This window comes from Apus apus, chromosome 20, assembly GCF_020740795.1.
Source record: "Apus apus isolate bApuApu2 chromosome 20, bApuApu2.pri.cur, whole genome shotgun sequence".
NCBI classification, from domain to species: domain Eukaryota; kingdom Metazoa; phylum Chordata; class Aves; order Apodiformes; family Apodidae; genus Apus; species Apus apus.
Window position 1 is genome coordinate 4482543 of NC_067301.1, and position 23296 is coordinate 4505838.

General features: G+C 51.8%; 1 protein-coding gene across 9 annotated transcripts in view; it reads right to left on the reverse strand.

Annotated features, from left to right (window-relative positions):
* Positions 1-23296, reverse strand: part of CASZ1 (castor zinc finger 1) — a 198130-nt gene that overhangs the window by 49635 nt on the left and 125199 nt on the right. For 4 of the 9 annotated variants that reach the window (XM_051637223.1, XM_051637224.1, XM_051637227.1 and 1 more), the window contains one exon: positions 14506-14665. The exons of the other annotated variants lie outside the window; for them this stretch is intronic. In XM_051637223.1, coding sequence (XP_051493183.1) covers positions 14506-14524 — 19 coding nt within the window. In that variant the 5' untranslated portion in view covers positions 14525-14665. The remainder of the gene's footprint in view (positions 1-14505; positions 14666-23296) is intronic. 9 annotated transcript variants of the gene reach the window in all.

Consider the following 23296-nt stretch of genomic DNA (forward strand, 5'->3'; position numbering starts at 1 on the left):
TCGATTAATTATTAACAGTATTATTTGGGGCGGGGAGGGGGAGGGAAGGAGGACTGACATGCTGGCACAGACCTTTTCTTTTTTAACCACTGTGGTGCAAGCTTGACTGGAGGGACCCCAGTCTGCCCAGAAGCCCCAAGTAGGGCAGGCAGCATGGTTTGCTGGGGCAGGAGTGAGGATGCTGCACACCAGAGCCTCTTCACACTTGAGCTGCACTCCCTAAGACAGAGCCAAAACTTCACAGCAGAAGGCCACTGGGGCACTGGGAACACGCTTTCCCGGAGCAATGCCATGGCAGTGCCCAGCCACACGCCGGGTGGAGGCAGGGAAGGCAGCCAAATGCTCAGCCCCCTCCAGAAAACATTTCCCCTCAAGCACGATGACTCGTGCATTATCCCAGGCAGGGCCAGGGCAAAAGCAGCAACAGCCCACAGTGTGTGAGTGGATTTAGTGTGTATATTTTCCCCTCTTCAGTTTATCAATAAAACATTTTATTGCTTTTAGCCCAGGAAATGACCTTGGATTAGTGGATGCTGTCTCTTCTGGCTGACCTTGGGGAGTTCACAAAGGCTCTTTAACAACCTGCTCTGCCCTGCAAGCATGGATCCCGCCTGCGCGTGTCTGTGTGAAGCTGGGGAAAGCCCTCGGTGCGCAAGTCGGACCTGACAGGCTCCAGCTCAGCTCTGGGCAGGGAGAAGGAGAATCAAAGGCGTGGGAGGAGAAACGAAGGGAGCAGCCAGGGTGTCCTCAGCAAGGCGCTGCCAGCTACGCTCCCTGCCTCCCGATAGCCCTGACGGCTCTCCCCACACAGCCCGTGACACACCAAGGAGGAAAACAAGGGGACTCTGCTCTGGTCCCCATGGCCAGCGCTTGTCAGAGTGCAGTCTGCCTGCATTCAGCACTGCTTGACCTTCTCCTGCCACACTGACATCTCCAGCCACATAAAAGGCAGCTTCTCTCCCTACTTCCAGCTCCCAAAGCCTTGTCCAACCCTGGCCCAAAGGGCAGAGACTAGTACCAGCGAGCCTGTCCTGCTTCCTTTGCTCAACCTGCTCAGCTGCAGCCTGTAATTTTCTGGTGACAGAGCGGCAGTGTACAGAAACCAGCACTGGGCAGTGAATGAGAGAAGAGATCCCGAGAGGATGGGGAAGTGACTGGAGATGCTGGTGCCCTGCACTGGGGCTGCCAGCCAGCCCAGTTGCTCCTGTTTCCTACCCGGCCACTTGGCTGCTGCCAGGGTTTCTCCAGGAGAACACCTCATGGACATGGGAAACTCCACTTTCCCCAAACAGAAAATAGCAACATCATCTCTGAATGCTCTGCATTTTCACTGCAAAGTGTAATTACGGAAGAAGGGAATGGGACGGAAGAAATCGAGAGGAATTTTCCTCCTCAAGGGAACAGAAACTACAAGCCAGTAGTTTCACCCGCACAGCGAAGCCTCTGAGGGTGCTGCAGCAAAAATCACATCCCACCAGGCAATCCTCCTCGTTGCCGTCCCCCTCAACATAAGCCTCTCCTTCCAGCCATGTCCCAGTGTTTCCCTGCAATGTCCCCTAGCAGTGGATATAGCGAGTCCCCATCCTCTCCTGCAAACACCCCCAGCTCATCCTGTGCCACATGCAAAAGGGACCCCATCTGGTATTACATCCAGGAAGGCTCCACCCTGGCATGAGAGCCTCCCCCAAGGAGCACACCCCAGCCCCCAGGTGTCCATTTCTCCAGCCACGTCCTCCTGAAAAGCGAGCCCTAAAGTGTTAACGGCGATTGGTGAAATGGCACAGCAGATTGCTACAATAAATAATTTACTGATATTTATAAATATTCAAATCAGCAGGCTTCAGAAATTGAAAGGGGGGGCTGAGCTGACGGGGAGGAGGGGTGTTTAGGGAGGGGAGGGGGGGCTGACATTAATTCCCAGGCTCTCCAAATTCATTTGAGAACTGTTTCTCATTTCAAACAAATATTAAATCTTTTGGTGTCAAGCCTCCAAAATAAAATATCAAATAGAAAGTCACCACTCTCTTGGTGGCTGATGCCTTGTCTGCTGTGATGCTGGGTGCCTGTGGCCCTGTCCCCTTGGACAACCAGCCACCAGGGGAAAGACAGGTGTCTGAGAAACCTGCAAAGCAGCCCACCACACCACCAACCATCATCCCAGACAGGAATTCCCATTGCTACCACCTACAAGACCTTGCCTTCGCCTTCCAGTGGATTTTCTAAATCCCATCGGGAAGACAGGGCTGAAAGTTGGAGCAATGAAGGTGGAGCCAGGACTCCTGACTCCACCCTGGAACTTGAGGCAGAAATGGAACAGGGGGTCAGGGCTCCTGACTTTAGCTGCTTGATCTGGAAGGGAATTTGGTTTTAGTGATTTAAGCTGGGGACTACAAGCTAGGAGTGCTGGCTTCCAGCCTGGTTTCCATCATGGTGTAACTATCAGTCTCTCCAGCTTTCTGTGCCTTAGTTTCCCCATGCAGTGGAGGAGGAATGAGGAGGACTTAACCACCCAGGGGGCTGAACTCCACCATGTTTTTACTCAGTGCTTTGAGAACTCCATATTAGCACTCTGTCACTGTGCTGGATTGCTGCTGAGTCTTTTCCACCTCTGAGCATCCTACTGACCCCTTAGATGGCTGAGGGAGATGATCCTGTGTCCTCCCCTGGACCACCCCATTGGTAACGTGAGGCTCCAGCATGGGGTGAATTTCCCCTAGATGAGTAATGGCTTTTCTAATGCACGGGCAGGCTGTCAGCTTCCCTACTCCCAGTGTTTTATGGGTTTAACTGAACGGCTCTGAACTCCCTAGTAAGAAATAAAGTTATCCCTCAGCGTCCCTTCTAAACATTTCACTCAGTGCAAACGGTGTTTAAGAAAAATGAGGACATATTTCTTCTTAAGGATGCAGTATCCCCCTTCAGAGGCCTAATTTATACCATATATCACTGGCCAGGGAGAGAAAGGCAGCACAGACCTCACACTAGGAGTGAGCTGGCCCTAGCGCAGCCGCTGCTGCTGCAATGGTGCAATGGGCTGCACCTCAGAGTCCTCCAGAGCCCGCAGAGTCCTCACCGGAGAGCAGAGCTGGGCTGGCAGGCAGCAGAGCAGGACGGACACCTGCTCCCCCCAGCGCTGCGCTGCTTCCTCGCCTGCCACACTGGCCCTCACTGCAGGGACCTCCTCGCCCTGCCCCAGCTCAGCTCCTCTCAGGACCCTTCTCCCCTGCGGGGCTGAACAGTGACAGCCTGTGCCCCAGCCCTGCTCCCCTGCACCACACCGCTCTCCTCTGTGACACTGTCCCCTCACCTGCCACTGACCTGCTCTGCTGCCGCTCGACCAGCTCTTCACAGGCACTTGGCACAGCTGGTGGGGAATGTGCTTCAACTGCAAGCAAGGACAGGACTAATCCTTCTTCACAGCTCTTTAGTAACGCACATCTGAACCTTTTCCTGAGCAGATCTCAAAAATGATCCTAAATGTGCTTTCATCTTCCCTGCTCCCAGCCTCTTTACTCTGAGAGTCACTGCCCACCCCCGAGTGCTGAGACAGAGCTCCTCACCTCTGCCCTTCCCTTCACTCCACACTCACACCTCTCAAACCTCCAAAGGCCAGGAAATAAGCCCCTCTTTCTGCTTACAAGTAATGCAAAACTTCCAGAATTATCAAAAGGAGAAGAGTGGAAAAAAGAGGGCGAAAAAGTAAGCAAGAGGAACCTGGAACTCTGGTTCTGCTCCCTGCTCTGCTACAGACCTGCTCCTTCTCTTTGGGCAAACAACATGATGCAGGCTTCCCTTCTGCCTTTCTCCTGCTGGGTCTCTTCAGATGGTCAATAAACTGGGCAAAGATCTCTTAACTAGCTTAGTGAGCTTAGTACCTTGTTGGCAATTTTAGGTGGTATTGCAATTCAAGGAACAACAGAGGAAAAACACTGATTCAGGACAGTTCGAAGCTCAAAAGTCCCTTGCGTCCTGCAGCCAACTTTCTAGTTGTTTTTTCAAGTTAAAGCAGGATCTTTGATGAGACATTTCAGCAGTTTCCTCCACTTGGTCCCATGAAAAGCTGCTCCCAGAGCTCCAGTCTAATGCAACGAGCAGGGTCTCGCTGCTCCTCAAGCTGACAGGCTGCTCCCTGGCAGCCTTCTGTCTTCAGAGTCTTTCTTTCAGATAACATAAAGCCAAGAGGATTAGCTTTTCGGATCCAGTTTCTCCTCTTTGCCTTATTTATTTATTTTTTATTAATTTTTTAGTCCAGTTAAAAGGTTTACTATCCAGACAAGCCTAAGTGGCCTCACTCAGCCTAAGTAACTCTATAAATCAAGCAGAACTGCTAACATCTGCATCACAATCCCGCCATCAATCTCCCCACAGGTTGTGAAGAAATTGAGGGAAAAACGCAAAAGGGAGAGTGAAGAGTAATAGCTCATCACCACCAGCTCCCTGCAGGCCGCCTGTGGCCCTTGGAAAACTCCCTATGAAGCCAGAGATGTTGTCAGGGTAACTAAATGCAAACACGGTGCCTAACTTCACCTCTCCGTGGACACACATGCACGCTCCGGGTGCTGTGCCAGGAGGACACAGTGGACACAGAGAGAGGGAGGGGAGAGGTGGTGGAGAGCAGAGAGGGCTGGGAAAGCCTCCGGAGCAGGGCTGGCCAGCCAGTCCCTGCAGGAGCCAGCTCCCGGGGGGTGACAAAGTGGCCAAGATGTGAGCCCTTGGACAGGCTGCACAGAGCCTTTGTAAATGCCAAAAGAGGCAGGGCAGGAGGTGAAGTGAAAGACCAAGGTGGTAGAGAGGGAGCCAGGCTCAGCTGCAAGCACCTGATGCCGGGGGAATAAAAAGGGACCTGGGAGAGACAATAGGTGTCTTCAAGGACGCAGATTCGGAAGGGAATTGCTCAAAGTTTCATCAGTACCTCGTGGCAACTGTGTCTAATGAGTTACTCTACAGAGAAACCAAACCCACCATCTCCCCAGTCAGTGAGGAGCAGCTCCCTGGCTTCAGGCTTGGCTCCGAGTCTTCCTAACCAAGGGCAGGGGTTAAGTGAGCCACCTCGGAAAAAAGGGTCCCTCCAAACCCTGCTGGTAGAGGGCAGGCAGCTTAGGAGCAATTTCCAATCCCTTTCAGCCTTATTAAGCTCAGACCCAACAAAGCATGCAGGCTCCTCATTAATTGCAGTGGGAAGTCAGGAGTGTAAATGGGAGTTGGGAGCCTGAATGCCTGTTGCATCACTAAGAAACGCAAGGCCAGGAAAAGTTCATTATCATGGTCTTTCAAGGTCCTGCAAAGTAAATCAGTACGTTAGCCCACATGAGGTGAGACTTCAGCAAGGGCTGCCTGGCAGAAAGCAAACTAGAGCACCTTAGCCCTCCAGCTTGCGTTACATCCTCCCCACAGCCCCTGACCACTGCCTGAGCCGTGTGCGAGCAGGTAAATTGCTCTGGGCTTGGTATGGAGAGAGGGGGCACTCGGATGCCCTAAAGGTCTCTATAAGCCCCAAGCAGGGCTGGGAGTTTTTTGTGAACCCACAGAGCAGTCACCAATCACACACAGTGCTGGGAGTTCAGGGGGTCTTTAATCCTCAGAGATGCCTGGCACCTGCAAATACTGTGCAACATGGTTAGGAGACGCACTTGTTTGTCCTGTTTGTGTGGAAAAGGCTCATCCCTGAGCTGCTTAACTCACGGGAGGGAAACCCACTGGCTGGGCAGTGTGGACACTCACCCCACACGTCCCAGCACTAATTCTCTGTCCTGCCTTTTGCTGCTGCTTCTTCTGGTCATTAGGGCTCATCTTCTTATCTCTCCTGTCCTCGTGAGCCCATCCACGTGCTAGTGCTATCACTAATTGCAAACACCCATCAGTGGGAACACACACGTGTATAAACACGTGGCCGTGCAGGTGCACTGTCCCATGCAGAGCACACACGTGCCAGCACACAAACACACGCCACCGCGTGCCCGGGCATGTGCTCAGGGAGCAGTACACAGGACACATGCTAACTACGCCAACCTCTGTGGGACCTGTGACTGCACAAGTGTCACAGCCACACACCACAGCACCCAGACAGGAACACAGGGTGTGCACCTCCCCGGAGGTGACACCAGCACACACCCAGGCCTACCCAGCCCTGCACACACGGGGAGTACCCACCTCTCTCCAGCCCACCAGCAGCCATACACACCAACACACATGGGCAGACAGTGCTCACACTCACACACTCACTCACCCACACGTTTCAGCACGAGCCCTGTGTACTGGGAGAGGTTTATTCAGCAACTTGGGAGTGAGAAGATAGTGGGCTCCCAGCCGGACCCTGCAGCCAGTCTCGGCAGCAGGGACAGCCACATTCCCCATCCCACCAGAGCCCCTCTTTGCCCCCAGCCCATCTGCACCTCACACCTTCAGGCAAAAAGAGCATCGGTGAGTGTCTCACTGGAGCTGGCGTCCCAGTGGAGTGTGTGTGCCGGGCAGGGGATCTCTCCCTCTCTCTCTTCCACTCGCATCTTTTCATGAACTCTATTTCTCTTTCCTTTCTGAAAACAACTGAGCTGTAAATACTGTTTAACCTTCTTCCCCCCTTCCCCCCTCCCCTCCGCACTATAAAAACACAAATATGCCATAACTCAGCTGGCTCAGCCGCCGCGCCTCCAACATGCCCTGCTCCAGGCCTCTCAGGAAGGTCATAACAAACGACTTTCCGATTCAGTGCTCCTGAAATAATTTTGTGTATTAAAACCTGAATCTGCACTTTCTGGACCGAAAGCCTCTCTTAATTATGGCAAGCGTCCTTGGGATGGACAGTGATCCTTCACTACAGCACCGCTAACCAACCGGAGAGGCAGCAGCTCCGGCTCCCCACCACCACCTCCTCCTGCTGCCCCCTCCCACCACCACCCAACCCACGGCCCCCCTTGCTCCCTCACCCCCCCGCCTTCCCTTTGCCCAATCTGTTTTCAAAGTGTGTCTGTCCTTTATTAAATTGTTTTCTTTTCCACATTATCAGTTGCCATGGAGACCTCATCTCTCGGATTATTTGAATTTCATTATATCTATTGATTTGGGAGCATTTCATCTTTTTTATTGTTTTTCTGTCAATTTTCAAAACGAATAACCATCTAATTTGCGTCAGTGCTGATTATGTTTGTCCCTCAATAGAGGTCGGCAGCTGCGTCGGGGAAACAAATCAATGGGAAACCATCATAAACCTCCCCAGTACAATCTCCAGGATATGTGGGTGACATTCCACGCCTGCGAGAAACACTCATCATATCCAAACTTCTTTCTTTCTTTTCTTTTTTCTTCTCCCCTCTTTTGTTTTTTTCTTTTTTTGGTAAATTTTTTTATTCTCCTCTCAGAGCTAGCTCTGCTGGCCACTGGCAGGTCACATGTAAAATCATATATATTTCACACACATACATGTACAATTTTGGACGCAGCACATTTTCAGACAGGGAGGGGACAAGGGTGAGAAGAGGGGAAAAGAATTTTTTCTTTTCCCTTTTTTTTTTTTTTTTTTTGTAAGAAAGAAGGGAAGAAAAGGATGCCGAGGGAAAGAAAAAGAGGAAAAGTGGATCGGGATTGCAAATTGCTTACTATGTTTTTTTTTTAAATAATTTATGCAATTTTAAGCATTTATGTATAAATTTTTTAATAAGCCACCCTGGAGCAAAATAGCCATTAACATCCCGACGTCCTTCTGTCCAATGGGCTCGTGTGCAGGATCAATTTCCGAGAGTACTTTCCTTTTTTTTTTATGACATGATAAAATGCTTTTAAAGCAACTTACACAAATATGGAAATTTTTTCCCCCTCCTCTTTTTTTTTTCCTTTTTTTTTTTTTTATAACAGCCTCCACTTATTCACCAGGGAGAGTGAGTGAGAGTGTGTGTGTGTATGTGTGCTGGGGAGGGCAGTTGGCAGAAGGATAGACCCAGCCCTAACTGGAATGGACCTGCCTGTCCTTCTAACAAGGGCATAAACTTTCATTAGCGATGCACACAGTCAAAGGCAATTTAGGGAAACGCGCTGTACAGAAAAGGAAAACCTCAGCGTTTTTTATACAGCGGCTCCTTGGCTCCGTCCAGGGGGCTCTATCCTTGAGCTCAGCTTGTGCTCTCCAACCAAAGTGACCCCACTGGCCACAGGGGGGGCAGGAGCCGGGGGTGCTGGGGCTGCTCCCGGGAATGCGGGTGCCCAGCAGTGCCAGGCTTGGCCCCGCCGGCAGCCTGCCCGCCCCGCAGCTGGCTGGAGAAGCCAGTCAATATTAATGTCTTGCTGGAACCCACCAGTCCTACCAGAGGCCCAGAGGTATCTGTTGCTCTGCCCACTGCAGAGCTTCACCCCTCGGGCAGGCTGGTCCTTCCCAAAGGGCCCTACTTGGGATTGCTGCACACTGACAAGTACCTTGCAGTCACTCGATGCCCCTTTGGGGCAGCAGTTACAAGCTGGCTCTGCCCAGACCAGACAGATGTGTCGCTGCTGCTCCTGTTTCCACAGGGTATATATGCTAGTTATTTTTGCAGCTGGGACATGTTCAGCCTCACACAAGAACCTGGGAAATGCCATTCCTAAAGGGATGGCTCCTGCCACTGGCCCTGTGAGCAGGCACAGCTCTGTGGAGGAGGGACATGAGCACACCAGGCTGGAGACAGAGCAGGCCAACACGAGGGGCTTGGTGGGGTCTGAAAATCATGTCTACATGTTGGAAATTAAACAAAACTCTTTCCCCAGCCAGCAGTTCCCTTGGCCCTCTGTCTTTGGGGCTGAAGCTTACGCATCCCCAGCCAGATAAACATGCCCAAGCGTGGGAAGTCCCTGTCCATGTTCCTGTTATTTGATTCAACGTGATGCCCCGACACTGGTTTTTCTACAAGAGTAGATTTCTTTACCTTTTTGTATGACACACTTCCAGAAATACAACAGACATAGGAATCAAATCCTATTGACAGCAGGCCTGCCTGTCACTGGCACCTTACACAGACCCCTACAGACTCCCAAACACACACAGCCCAGGCTCAGCTCAGCTGCACAGCGCTGGCTGGGGCAGGGCTGTGCACACACTTGCCCTGTGGTATTTAGGGGTATTTGACCTAAAGCAGAGGTAAAAATAATAATAATAATAAAGATAAAATTTAAAAAATAATTAAAAAATTCAAGGGGCAGCCAATGCTCAGCTGGAAAAACACAAAGTGCCGAGAACCACAAACCCAATCAATAACAATCACAGCCCCAGCAGCGGGTGAGGAAAGCGTGAACCGTTTTGGCCTGCTCCCTGCAAGCTCATCCACTTGGGAAAACAGAGTCTCCTGGAGGCCCATGATTTCATCCTCTTCTGCTCCACCCTATAGTCATTCTCAACACTCAGCTGTATAGCTTTATGGAGTGCAAGTCCCCCCAGCTCCTGTTTTGGTCAGAAACTCAGCAGAGAGGAGAGAGGGTCTCTGCACAGAAGAACGGGACTCCTGGCAATGAGCTGGCACCTCAATGAGGTTGACAAAGCTATGAAAGGCTCTGCTTCCAGCAAAGGGCTCCTCACACCCTGCAGCCTCCTGACCTCCCCTCCAAAGTTTTGCCCATTGTGTCTCCCTTCCTCTCCCAATTGCCAGCCTCACCGTGCTCTTCCTCTCCCCTCTTCTCAAGTTCCCAACACCATCCCAGCTTGCTCCTCCCCATCATTTCCTGTCAAATTTCTCATGCCCCAGCCTGCACCCCCATACCCTCCTCTCATCCCTCTTCCCTTCAAATCTGTGGTCCCACCACCCAGAGCTGGCAGAGAACACAGTACCCAGAGAACCACCATCACCAGGGGATAACCTGGGGAAGGAGAACACAAAACCTGTCAAGGGAAAGGCGGAAGCTTTCCCTTCTCCCAGTCTTGTGTTACTCCTCATCCAGACTACAGATTTTAGGGATTTCACTGTAGCAGCAGAGAGGTCAGCAGAAGTTGAAGGTTTTCAGATCATATATATCACTCTATATGGTCTTGTCTATAGTGAGCACTAAATATAGCCAAGCCAAACCTGGAGGTGACTTCAGTGCTGTGACGCAGGAACAGCAGCCACTGCACAGGCACCCTCCACTGCCTCAAAGCAACACAGATGTCAACAGCCATAGTCCAAAATCGAAGATGCCTGTGAACCCTCTCTCCTCCCTCTGCCGAGGGAATGAACCAGGTTATCACTCTCTCTTTCCCCCTCTCAGGTGTCCATAAAGGTTCCTCTTTGGAGTGGTGACCAAGCACCACTCTCCAGTTTGAAGGTCCATTTCCATGGGAAGTGAGCCCTCTTATCTATGGCTTGCCAGTCAGCATAACTCCTTAAAAAACTAACCAGTTGAAGAAGCCCTGAATAGAAGGGGAAAGTGTCTCTTGTGTGGGTCAGAATAATTACACTGAGCTCAAATTGGCTTTAGGCATCTGCTGCTACCTCTGAGCAAAATCAAGCCATGCTGCTTCCATCAGCATCTCTCTGCCTTTGGCCTCACCCCGCAGAACAGAGGGGACCACATACTGCCTCATATAGGGCATCTCTGGGAACAAGACTTGCTTCAACAGAAGCCATAAAGCCTCCTTATCCAGCTCTCATTAAAGCCAAGAGAAAAGAGGCCAGACAGAGATTGAGATGAGCCATTTCCCCAACAAACTTGCTTCCCTTTTTCATTCGCTCCTTTCTTTTTTTTCCCCCTTTAACTGTCATTAAAATAACAAGTTTCTGTTACAGTCTAAACATTCCCACATTGTATAAAGGGTTATGTTACACTAGAGTCACTGCCGGGCCCAGTGTTTGCACAGAAACCTCACTGCAGGTCCCCCCTCCTGACGAAGTGACTTATTAAAGTTTAAACAGTAATTAACAGAACAATAAAAATAAAGGGATGTTTGGGGAGTCGTAGTGCACACAGGGTTTTTGGCAGTGCCAGCACTTTTCAGTGCCCTGCGCTGGCAGAAAAAACGGCTGCAAAACCAGTGGGAGAGCTCGTGTGCTGGGAGGCAGGAAGGGGCCGAGGCCCAGGTGCGATCCCAGCCCCAGCACCAGGGTGCAGAGAGCAGCAAGGAGCAGGACAGCAGGGAAGGGGACGGGGGTACTGGGAAAAGGATGCCAAAAGGTCACTTGGCAGGAAGCCGAGTCGAGTTCCGTGCTTGCTACCAGCCCTGCATGCACAGTCTGTGCCAGCCAGCACCCTGAGCCTCCACTGCCTGTTCTCCGATTTTGCTGAGGAGGCCTGGGCAAACCCCCAGAATCTGAGTTTGGGGAACTGTGTCTCTGAAACCAGACCTGGCCTTTGGGGAAGCAGCTCCTTTACTTAAAAAGAGACTGACAGTGATGAAACAGCAACCACAGAGCAAAGCCCTGAGAAAATCTTGCAACAGGGAGAGCTTTTACAAGAGACACCAGGAGCATCCCCCTTACTTGCGAGCTTTAAAAGCAGGCCGGAGAAGGCATCTTGTAGGGACAGATCCTGCTCTGGCTTTGTGCAGGTGTGGGAGCTCTGAGATACAGATCCCACAGTGTATTAGTCCTGAAATGCAGTTGGAGCCACAACCACAGAGTCTAACTCACTAAGCAGGACCACAAACCCATCCCTCCCAGCAGAGAACCTTTCCAACCCATGTGACACTGGCTAATCAGGACTCCCTTTATAGGACCAAAACTGCTTTTCCCCTGTTTCATTCCCATCCCAGTTGCCTGCCTTGCCCAGGATAAGCTCTAGAGCATGTGGGCAGAGTTTAAGCTTAGGTTGTCAGCCCTCCCTGTTACCCAACATGCAGCAATGCAGAAAGATCTCATTTGAAGATATTTTTGGTGCCTATTGTAACTATTCTCAAATGTTTGCCTCGGTAGCTCACAGTGCTAGTTGGCTCTAGCCCTGATGTGTGACTCAGTACACACAGGATTGTGCAGTCCCATGTTTGCTAAATCTCTTCCAGTACAACTGCTCAGTTTGCAAATAAAAAGACAGCTCCATAAGGGTGTATCTCCCATGCAGAGTGAACCTGGGGAATGCTGCCTTGAGCCCCTTCCCATGAAACCCTCTTCCAAGGCTGGTACTTTGGACTCTGGGTTGGCCAGCCCAGCTGGGGAGCAGTGTGGCTCTCCCCCGGGCTGGGGAGCTGCCCCAGTGCCACAAGGACACATGGGAACCCTTCAGCACCAGCTGCTCCCAGTCTGCCCACAGCCTCCCTTCCCTCCTTTGCTGGGGTGCAGGAGGAGAAAAATTATCCCAGACTCTACTGCTGATGGAGCCTGAGGCAGCTCTATGAACAGCCATCAGATATGCCTCCAGAAGTCCCAGTATTGCACCAGTACAAGTCACCCAAGTGAGGGCACGCAGACTCAGCCTGGCCACCCCTCCCAGAGGCTAACCTGCCAGCCCACAGCCATGCACCAGCCCTGCAAATCCATCCTGCACTGAAAATGTAAATGTAAACATGTGAAGTTGATTCCTTCTCTTCAGATTCCTCAAGTACTCTGCCTGCTGCTTCCTCAATGGTGACCTAACCAGCTTGTTTCTGCAGCTGCTCTACTGGCACTGCAGGGCAAAGACAAACTTCAAGCTCCTCAAAGTCAACAGGTCTCATCCTACTTCCAGCAGCTCAGTGGTATCCAGCTCAACACAATCACTGACAAATACCCACCAACTGAAAAAAGCCACAAATACTGATGAGGGATCCTGGGTACTTTGCAGCTCCTGCAAGGAACTCCCACCAAGGAACACCGCAGAGTCCCAGTGGGGACACTCAGGCACACTTCTTGAGCAACACATTTCCCAGCCTTTCCTCCTCCACCTGCTTTTCCACCAGGGCTGGGAGAAGCCACCTCCAGACACCATGGAGGAGAGGGATCTTTGGACACTGAAAGCACAGTTCATCCTCAGCTTTGTGCAGAACTCCTTCCCCCCAAAGACAACTGTGACTAGGATCCACTGGCCTTCTTGAGAGCATGTTGGCTCTACAGTAACATTTTCAAGCCCTCTGTAGTGTGAGGTAAATAGCAGAGACAGTCATGATTCACTCTGTGGTCTGTGAAAGGAGGGAGCTCAACTCCCAAGAACTGAAGGAAAGTGTTAAAAATGTGACTTCCCAGACAATTGCCAATGGTGTTTTTTAATAAGCTGTTCTCTAGGCACTGGGGGAGCGAGGGACATGGGGGAATCAGATGTTATGAATCTGAATTCAGCCTAGGTTTCAAAGGTGCTGGTTTAATAAGCCGTGAGGCGAGCCTGCACTAGCAGCGCCAGCCCTGCAAACGAGCGCGGGAGCGGGGGCTGGCAAACCAGGGCTCAGAATTAATGAAACCAAGACCTTGCCAACCTCAGTGATTTTACTGCATTCTGGCGTAAATTGATAAACTTGCACGGTGCTCCAGGGAGGATGTGAGATGGAAGGAAGGGGGAGGGAGAGGGTGAGTGGGAGACATACTGGTGCCCTTTTCCCTTATGCCTGCGTTTTAACTGGATCCCAGCAGCTGGGCTGGGATGTGGCCCAGGGCTGGCCATGCCTCCCTAGCTGCCCTGCACCCCATTCAGCACCCCACTTCACCACCTAGGATGTCTTCACAAAAGCCTGTCCTCAATCCTCACCAAGCCCTCCTCTGCCAGGGAGGTAAAAGGGATGACAGATGTAACACCAAACAGTCTTGTTTGGCCAGCAACACTATGCCGTCTTATCCCCAAACTTTCTATTGCAACATTTTCATTTTCTCAGTGGCTTTTCTGACTCCATAGGAAATTAAGAGCTTGCTCAGACTTGCCCTTGGAGACAGTTTTTACAGAAAGACCCCAAATCCACCTCAGGTCAGGCAGGGCAACCCCTGCCTGAAACCCCCTCATCAGCTGAGCTGCTAGCTCTGTTTATTTCCCCTTCACTGCCCCAGGCGAGCTGGACGCATGGGAACAGCAGCCAGAATTCAGTGCTGGAGTAAGATACTGTGTGAGAGTCAGCAGCTCCACAGCCTCAACTGCCTCCCCAGGAAAGGCAGATACAGGTGCCTCTGCCATTTCTCACTCCTGAAGATATCCTCTTTGCACACTCCCAAGGTTTCTATGACCTGACATGAGCTGAGCTGCCAGCCTGCTTTCTGAAGGACTCTCCTGCTCATCTCCAGGCCTGAGCACAAGCAAAATCAACATGTCAAGTATCCCAGACACTCCCAGCCCAGTGCCTCAGCTCTCTTCTTCCAGACTCGCCAGGCTCAATCCCCCTCTCACGCTAATGTCACCCTGCTAAGCTCAAAAGAATGATTTTTCCCACTGGACCCACGTCAGTGACAGGAGGACTGAACTTACGGCTTTCCACTGCCACTCGTATCAACAGAGAAAAAGACACCACCCAAATCTGAACTTTTCATCCCATTCACCCAACTACAGAACGTTTTCCAGCTCCTGGCTGTGCTGGAGTCAGGGTCTCCAGACGCATTTGCAGGCAGAGTGGCAGTGCTTGAGGAGGGAGATGTGTTGAACAGGTACAAGTAGGTACAAACAGAACAACAGCCCCAGGTCAGCACTCACATGCATTTTCCTCGGCCATGTCTGAGGAGACTTGGAGTCAGAACAGAGCACAGCTTTGCATGGGGGTCTCAAACATTTTCACAATGCAGACAGACCGTTCTGTGCACTTCCTTTTCCAACACGTCGTTCAGGATGCCTCTACAGCAATGCCAGTGGCTGCCTGTAGGGAATGTTATGTTAGACAATTATCTAGTGCACTCTTAATCACCTGGTCTTGCAATCTACAGAAGGGTATAGGAGGAACCAGCACAGTATGACCCTTCTTCCAGACACCACTGACTTTAGATACCATTATCAGTGGTAGCCTGGTCCATGTCCCAGAACTCAAGCTCTCCTTCAGTTAACAGGCCATGGAATTATTTAGACTATTCTAGATATTACATTCTGGTATATTTGTAATTAATACAGAAGATGTGCAGTGCCACATCCTGCGATCCCTGTATTTTGCTGGATACAGAGGAGACTGCATGTTTAGAAGCACTTGGTCTTCACCTTACTCTGCTTCTGCTAGGCTTATGGGAAGCCAACACTTCACAGCAGACCTGCCCCACAAGGAAAGGGTTTGATATTGTCAAGTATTTCAGTCCACATATATATATGAAACGCAATATAGGAACCAGCATTCTAAAATCATGTCTGATCTCCTTTTTTCAGAAAGGACATGTAAACAAAAGACACAACACCTGCCAGCACACTGAGCATCAGCACTGCCTTCCATCAGGGAAGCAGAATTGTACCCATCCTACTGCTGAGGAAGCACTGGCACAGAGCTATGCACTTGCATGGCTACAGATCCAGAGCAAACTGGTGGCAAAGCTGGAAATAAACCTGGGAATCATGGTGATGAGCTCATCACCCACCTCCGCACTGCCACATGTGGCTGGTCATGTACCAGACCATGTCCTACCCATGTCCAGCAGATTACAGAGCTGGTGAGGCACCCTCCACACATCTGGGTTTCAGTCCCAGTGCTGAGATGGCTTGGGGTGCTCTGGGACACTCAGGTCACATAAGTTGGCCCGTGAAGACCAGTCACTCAGTTCATTGTATTGGAGACAGATGGGTGTGCTGTGGACACCCAACAGCCAGAGAGCATCAGGCTGTTGAGCCACCAAGATAACCTGCAACCACCCAGAACATGGCGGGGATGAATCATCTGCTCCTCCTTCGGCAGCAGCTTAATCAACTTCCCTCCATGTGGATCCTTGCAGCAAGGTCCAGCCTGATCTGTCTGCGTATTAATGATCCTCTAGCACGTAAAGCCTGGAGATTTTCCTTGGCACCAGGGGCCAGCACTTGCCCTGCACTCTCCTTGCCAGGTGCTGGGTGCTCTGGTCTAAGAAAGGCTGCAGAATCCCTTGGGATTGAGAGTCATTACATAAACAATACAATAGGATCACGGACTGTAATTGTAAAAGTGCCCGAGGTCTTGGCACTGAGGTCTGCCTCAGCTAGGGCCTCTAAATGGAGACCCAAACAAAACAAACAAAAGCCCCAACTCTGTCAGCACTTAATGAACAATAATAAATAATAAATAATAACCCAAAGAGCCAGCCTAGCAAGACAGATGTGAAGCACCAGGGCAGCTCTGAGGAAATGCTGCCCCTCCAGCTGTTGCCCTCCCTCCCCAGTTTCCAGTATATGGAGCTCAGGTGGCTGGGTACAGGCAGGGCTGGGTCTGGAGCAGGGAACCTGGATCTCTGCCAAGAGCCTGCACCCCCACGAAGAGGTAGGAGAGCTGCAGCTTTTATGTGTCCCTGGATCAGGACCTTCACCCGCTAAGTGGGCACACACATAGACCAAGTCTTACCCAGCTCTTCCTTACTGCAGGATCTCTCTTTAAGTGCTCACAGCAAAGAGGAGCAGATGGAGCTGAGCAAGGGAATCTAGAGAGGTGTGAGCCAGGAGAAGCCTCTAACCAGCATTGTTATAGTCTAGAGAGTCCACCATATGTGCCATGGAAGTGAGCTCCCAGCAGGACACTAGGGGAGCTGCCTGGCAGGGCCATGGGCTGAAACAAAGGGCCTAATTTAAGTATTTTTATAACTCTGTGCTTGTGACAGTGGGTTTAGCAGTTGCCAGCCATCTGGAATAAAGAATTACAGCCACCTCCCCTAATCCTATATTGCCTAAACCCTAAAGCTGGTTATGGTGCAAGGATGAGGCAGCAGGTTGGGAGGAGGCAGCGATGAGAAGCGGGGAGTCAAGAAGGGACCACAGAAAAATTTCCAAACTTATTTCTTTGTCCTGTGAAGTGCTGGGTGGTCCCAGTGTCAAAAGTATTTTTCCTAGGAATCAAGAGCAGACAGGATGAAGAAAAAGCGGGGGGGGAGAAGGGAGACAAGGAGTCCTCCATGACCACACAGTCGCATACACCACACACACACAGGCTTACTGGTCCGCGCAGGGCTGTCAGGTAAATTAGATCTGAAAGCTGACAATTTCTGACCATATTTCCTTGATTATTTCAAACAAATGCACACCAGCCGCTGTAAGGAGATTAAAGTGACATAAACGTCCCGAGTGGGAGGAGGGAGGGCAGAGAATTCAGGTCACCCCCATCCGTCCCCCATTTGACAGCCGCTATATCGCTATCCAATCCAATAAAAAAATCCCCCCCTTTTGCTTTAATTAATTTTACAGCTAGCTTGCTTAATTACTTTCAATCAAAATCCTCCTGCCATCGCAAAATTAGAGATGGTTGAGCTCCATTAGCCTAAATTCTTCATTTCCATATAGAAAGAGGCTCCCTCGGCAAAGCCAACAGGGCTCCCTCCTATTCAAGCTGCCACCGGACAGACGCCTGTCCCTCTGTCTGTCTCCAGGTCCTTGGGAGCAGGGAAGGATACAGTCTTGTTCCCACCATCCCCTTTCATAAAGATCTCCTCGAGAGCCCTGGACATGGGAGGCCTCTGCTCACAGCAAAGACTGCAGGAGGTGAGGACAACCTGCCCTCATGGCCTCCCTACAGCAGTGCTGTGACCAGGGAACTGGGATGGCAGAGAGCTCCTTTCTGCTGGGGTTTCTGCTGTGGCTGCCAGCTCTGCAGGCAGGACTGGAAGGGACACCTCTGCCATGAGGGCTGGACCGTGAGCTGCTGCTCTCATCCCACACTGGCGTGCAGGCATCCCTAACATGAGCTGGTCTCTGCCAGGCACATGGAAAGGACACTGAGGGGACACAGGGGCAGATCACTTTACATCTGCCTGCTGTGGGGTTTGGTACCATCCCTTGGATCAACTGGCACCAGCCACTGTCAGAAACATGACACTGTGGACCACAGAGCTGCAACATTCCCATAGCTCCTGTAGGCATCAGTAGCACTTCTCTCCTGTGAACGCAAATCATGAACTGTCCCATTTTGGGCTGATGTGAGAACAATCCCAACTGGTCTCAGATCCACAAAACCTCCTCCGAAGTGCAGGGAGTGGCAGCAAGAAAGTCATACAGAGCTAGAAAGGAGACAAGAACCTTAAGTAAAGGAAACCCTGGAAAAAGCTGGGTGTGCTGGGTGCAGAGAAAAACTAGCTCCTCTCAAAAGACCGCAGGAACTGGAAAGAATGAACCCAGATAGCTCTAGTGGATCGCCCTGCACCATGCACTTCTGCCATTTTCTCCCTTTTCCTATGGTCTCCTCCTTTCCCATCTCCCCAGAGCAACAGTCACGGGATTTGACACGTGCTCCATATTCCATGTAGGTTCTGAGCCCTGGGAACCAACCCAGCTCCTGCTCCCTCCACCCACCACCTGCCCAGGCCACACATACACTGAACCTGGAGCTGCAGGAAGGTCACACCGGCTCTCCAGACTCCACACCTTCCCACCCTTCAGAAAGCTCAAGGGAATTCATAAGCACAAGAAGCCCAACTCCCCCCCCAGACTCCAGGGAGGACAGGTCAAATCCTTGCTTCTTTAGAGTGACACGAAGAAGAGACAAACACAGACCTATTTTGTTTATAAGCTTAAAAGCGAATCCAATGGCGCATCTACCTGGGGATTTTAGATTAAATGGTTTAAGAAACTCAAATAGGCTTTTTAATCCGGTCAAATAAAAAGAGCCCCAAAGAAGCAAAGAATTCACCCTGCCGAGCCTCCTGCCTGTGAAAACAGCCAGGCAAGAACGGCTTTCTTACTCTCTGTGTCTCCTCCCCACCCTGGCATGGGACATCATGTATTTGCCAAAATCTGGAAGCTTAGGATACACCCTGTTCAGGACTCACGCAGACTTCACTTTCCCATGGACAACCCACTCCTATCCTGCTGTACAGCACTTTCTTCATCCTTTCTGTGCTCTCTCATGCTGCTCCTCTGGGCCCTTCCCCCCCATACCTGGCAGGCTGTGTGAGCACAGAGCCAGCCCTGCTTCCATCACCAGTGCCAGCCAAAAGCAATCCCAGAGAAGGCAGCAAAACCCCTAATCCCCCCATTTATGCACTGTCTTTCATACAAACTACCTCCCTGAATGCTTCACAAGAGATGGGTGAGAAGACTGAGGGGCTGAGCAGCCATGTGCTGCCAAGATGCAGAAGGGAACGAGTGGATCTGCCAAGGGAAGCTCCTGCAGAGCAGTGGCTGGACAGCCAGCCAAGGTCTGAGGGATGGACACCAACACTACATGAGCATGGGGGGTTTGATGAACATCTGGAGCCGAATCCTGACACAGAGCAGGAAGCAAAGGGGCTCTGTTCTCTGACAGATGATCACTTCTCCAGAACTTCCAGCCTCCTTCCTCCTCCCAGTATCACATCTCATCAACTTGCCAACAGAAACCCTGCCCTATCCCCCACCGCTGCTGCTCACTCCGGAAACGCTCAGAACCAGCCTTCGCCTGCACATGCTCTGCAATAAAATTCCCGACTTGTGTCTCGCCTGCTCCAATGCCCAGAGCAGCTGGGACAATAGAACAGAGAGGCCCTAAATCCACCAGACTCACCCTAAATAGCAATGGCCCATAATTTCGCCTGACATTCAGGAGCTTGTTATTCTTTCCCCTCGTCGCCTGGCTGGAGCTGTTCAGACCCATCAGTGTTATTCTATGCATTAAACGGGAAAAAAAACAACTCAACAACAACCCAGAGAGTTTTCGAGCCTGCCCAGAGAGGGCTGAAGGGGCAGCATCTCTAACTCTGCTGGTGGTGAAAGAACAGGAGGAATCAACACCTCAAACCCAGACCCAACCCCACTGCAGGGCAACAGGAACAAGTGGGTCCTGCTGAAACCCCCATCAGAAACACACTCTTACCTCTTCTCTGCTTCCATCCCTGCTAAGGGAGCTGCAGTCTCTCCCAGCCCTTCCAGCCTCCCACCAGGTGCCCAGGAGGCTGCTGCACACTCCACCCCACCACCCGGGGACTGGGGAGCTTTAACCACAACAGTTTGGGTTTTGGCTTTTTGTTTTCTTTTTGTTTTGTTTTCTTTCTTTTTTTTTTTTTTTTTTCCAGGCTGGCTCCAGCTGATTAAGGACCTGCAACAGGATGTAGGGATTACAGCAAAACCTGGCTCCAGATCAGCTGGGGCACAGAGCCAAACAAGAGAGCGAGGATTGCCCCCAGCCTGGCTGCCAAACCAGCACTCGTCCTGTTGGGAGGCTGCGAGGGCTGGAGCTCTCCACTGGAACAAGGCCCCTGCCCTCACTGGCTTTGCTGGGAAATGGCCTGAAGCCCACACTGACAAACGAGCCCACATGAAGGGCAGGGTTGTGAGGATGAGGGATCTGTGGCTTACAGGGCTTGCTGGAGAGAGGAAAATCTCATGGCCTCACTTGTCGTGCCTTCACCCCAGGCAAAACAGAGGTGTGAGGGGACTGGTACATCCTCCCCTCCCCTCTGGAGCAGCAGGAACAGCCCAAGTCGGAGATGCCCTGCGATTCCCTCATCCCACTGCCAGGTTCTGCACCACAGGGAGCTTCTAGTGGGTATCCTGGAATAACACATGGCAAAATACTCTGTGCTGAGTTTTTAATTCAGGAAGAAGTGATCAGGGAAGGCAATAATCTCAGTTGGCACACAGAGCACAGCAGGATCTTGCTTCTAGGGAGGCATGAAAAGCAGAATTAGCTTCAAGGAGACTCTGGGGCCTTCTTTTTTCTTCTGCTAACACTGATCTCTGCCTTGACCAGCAGCAGCCCCCAGCATCTTTGTAAAGTGCCTGTCACTGCAATATCCAACTGCTGTTGTCCCCTAGGGGACATCCCCCCATGCTTGTGTTCTCCAAGTCCCTCTTGGACCAGAGCAAGAGGGACAGTAGCACCAAGAGCAGCCCTCCTGCTCTGACCTCAAGCTGTTAGCCTCAAGTCCTGTTTTAATCAGGTCTGGCAGAGCTGCTGCCTCATTTCCCAGCCTGCCACCTCAGAGGGATAATTTGCCAGTGCTGTCTCGGGGAGCTCTGTGGAAGCACTTTGCAGAGCCTGAGCATGCCTCTCCTTCATGGCCAAATCCTGTGAGCTTCATACCGGCACATCTCCCTCTCCTAGTGACCCCCAGGCTCTGTCTGAGTAAGGGAGACCAAGAAGATGCCAGGATTTGGTCCTCTTTTCCAAGCGCTCCCTGGCAAGACCTGGCAGTAAGAGGGAGGAGCTGCTCAGAGCAGCAGGGGGTGGAAATCTGTCTGGCAGCAGCAGCACAGAGACTTCTTAGTGCTGCCCACCAGACTCATCCTAGCAGAGAAAGTCTGGAGTCAGCTCCTGTCGGCCTGGGGCTGCAGGGGGAAGGCAGGAGTTGATATTGCAGGCGGAGGCCACTGGGATACCATTGAAAACTGCTAAATATGACCAGGTTAGCACTTTAGTCTTTAATGGCAGGTCACCATTAATAAACCCAGGGCCCCAGGGTGCAGTACAGAGCCTCCCTGCCCCCCTTCCCGAAATACTCATTTCATTAACTTCACTGTGCGTGGCGCTCGGCACCTGTCAGAGGTTCTGCAGCCAGGAGGGCTGCCAAGGGTTAAGGACATCTCAGGGCAGAGCCAACCACTCTCTCCTGACACCACAGAGCAGGGGAAGCTGCTGCACAGCACCCCTCTCCTCCCCACTGCTCCCCTCGGCCTCCGGTTTCCCCAGCTCCTGCTGGAGACCAGGCCACAGCTTTTGGAGCTGCACAGATGGGGCAGCCTGGGATGTCCCATGAAGCTCTGTCCCAGGCCCACAGCCACAGGGCTGAGCACTGGTGAAGGACAGTCAGAAATGGGCCCCTAAACCCAGCTCCAGCCTTGACACCCTCTCTGGCCCTCAGGAAGTCCCCTCACATCACCATGCCTTGCTTTCCCCAGCTGAGGAAAACTGGCAGCAGCACTGATGGCCTCAGCAGGGGAGAAGGGCAGAGGGGAATTACTTTGGATCCAGACTGGGAAGAAGCCCGTGTTAAATAAAAAGACTGTGCAAACAATAAAGGCCAAATCCTACTCTCTGGGATGCCGGAATGACCCAAGGGATTGCCCCCGTATACAAAAGGGTGAATTTGGCCACTGCAAAGGGTAAGCAGCAGAGAAGGCTGGTGGAGCCAGCACAGGGGAGGGGACCTCCATAGCTCCACGTGAGCCGTGCAGCCCCGCGGCCCCACACACGCCTCCTGTGGGGGACAGGGGAGGACAAGGTGAGAGGAAAGCCCAAGGACAGGGCTTTGCTCCACCTGCTCCCACTGTGATGCTGGCCACTTCCTGGAGGGATGACAGGAGGGGAGGAGGGACAAATAGATGTCCCAGCTGCCAAAAATCCCATACCACGTCTCTATCGATCTGCCCTACTTGGCAACTCAAGCTGCAGTCACTGTCTGTGGTGCTGGATCAATAAGACCTGGGCAGCCAGGGCGGGAGAGGCCCTTTATGGGAAGGCAGGCTCTTTAGGGGGAAGTATTTTGATTTTTAGAGAGCCTGCAGAGTAAAGGAAGAGAAAATACTGGGACTGAAACTGCAGTTTAGTTAGGAGTCATTTCAAATACCTGCTGAGCACTTTACACTGGGGCCTCAGTGACCTCCTGCACATGGGAGCTGCCCCAGGGTCTGTCCTCACCTGTGAGCACCCCTCGCCTGCCCTGGATGCCCTCAGCATGGATGTGCCATTTCCAGTGATGGGCCATCAGGTCACCAACACCCAACACAGGCAGCCTGTGCATGGTCATTCTCCAGGAGCTCCCTGCAGACCTTCCCCAGGGACCTGGGAAGAGGCAGAGACTCCTGCAGCTGGATGAGAAGGAATCACTGTGCAGCTCTAAAAGCCTCTGGAGAAGCCTCAAGTCCCCAAGCAGCACTTTGGGATGGCTTCTGCAGTGTGACTGTCACTGGGCCCAGCCAGATGGGGGAGGTTCAGACCCCAGTGCTGGGAGCCAGGCTGATGTGCTGGAGAAGACAGGCTGTGACAGGGCAGCCCACACAATTTCCATCCTGCCAAGTGGGAAACATGACACACTGCCCCATGGCCTCTCCATGAAGGAGACCCAGCTTGGCAATTCACAGTGAGCCAAACAGGTCATGCACTGGGGAGCAGATGACCACCACCAAATCCTTCTGTCTTTGTGTGCCTGGTGACCACTTTCTTGTGTTCAGCTCATGTAGCTGGGCCTTTACTACCAAGCCTGGAGGCAAGGTGACCTGCTGATATGGAGGAGAGTTCTGTGTCTGAATGCTCCAGTTCACCCTGGCATTTTGCTAATTTTGTGCCCATAATCCCATCAGGAGAAGGCAGCAGAGGCAGACCAGGAAGGGTTCTTTCCAATAGAGAGGGCTGCTGGGCAGGGCAGACCCCAGCAGCAGGAGTGCCCTGTTCCTAAGGCCAAGAGCCAGCAGCAGCTCAGCAGCT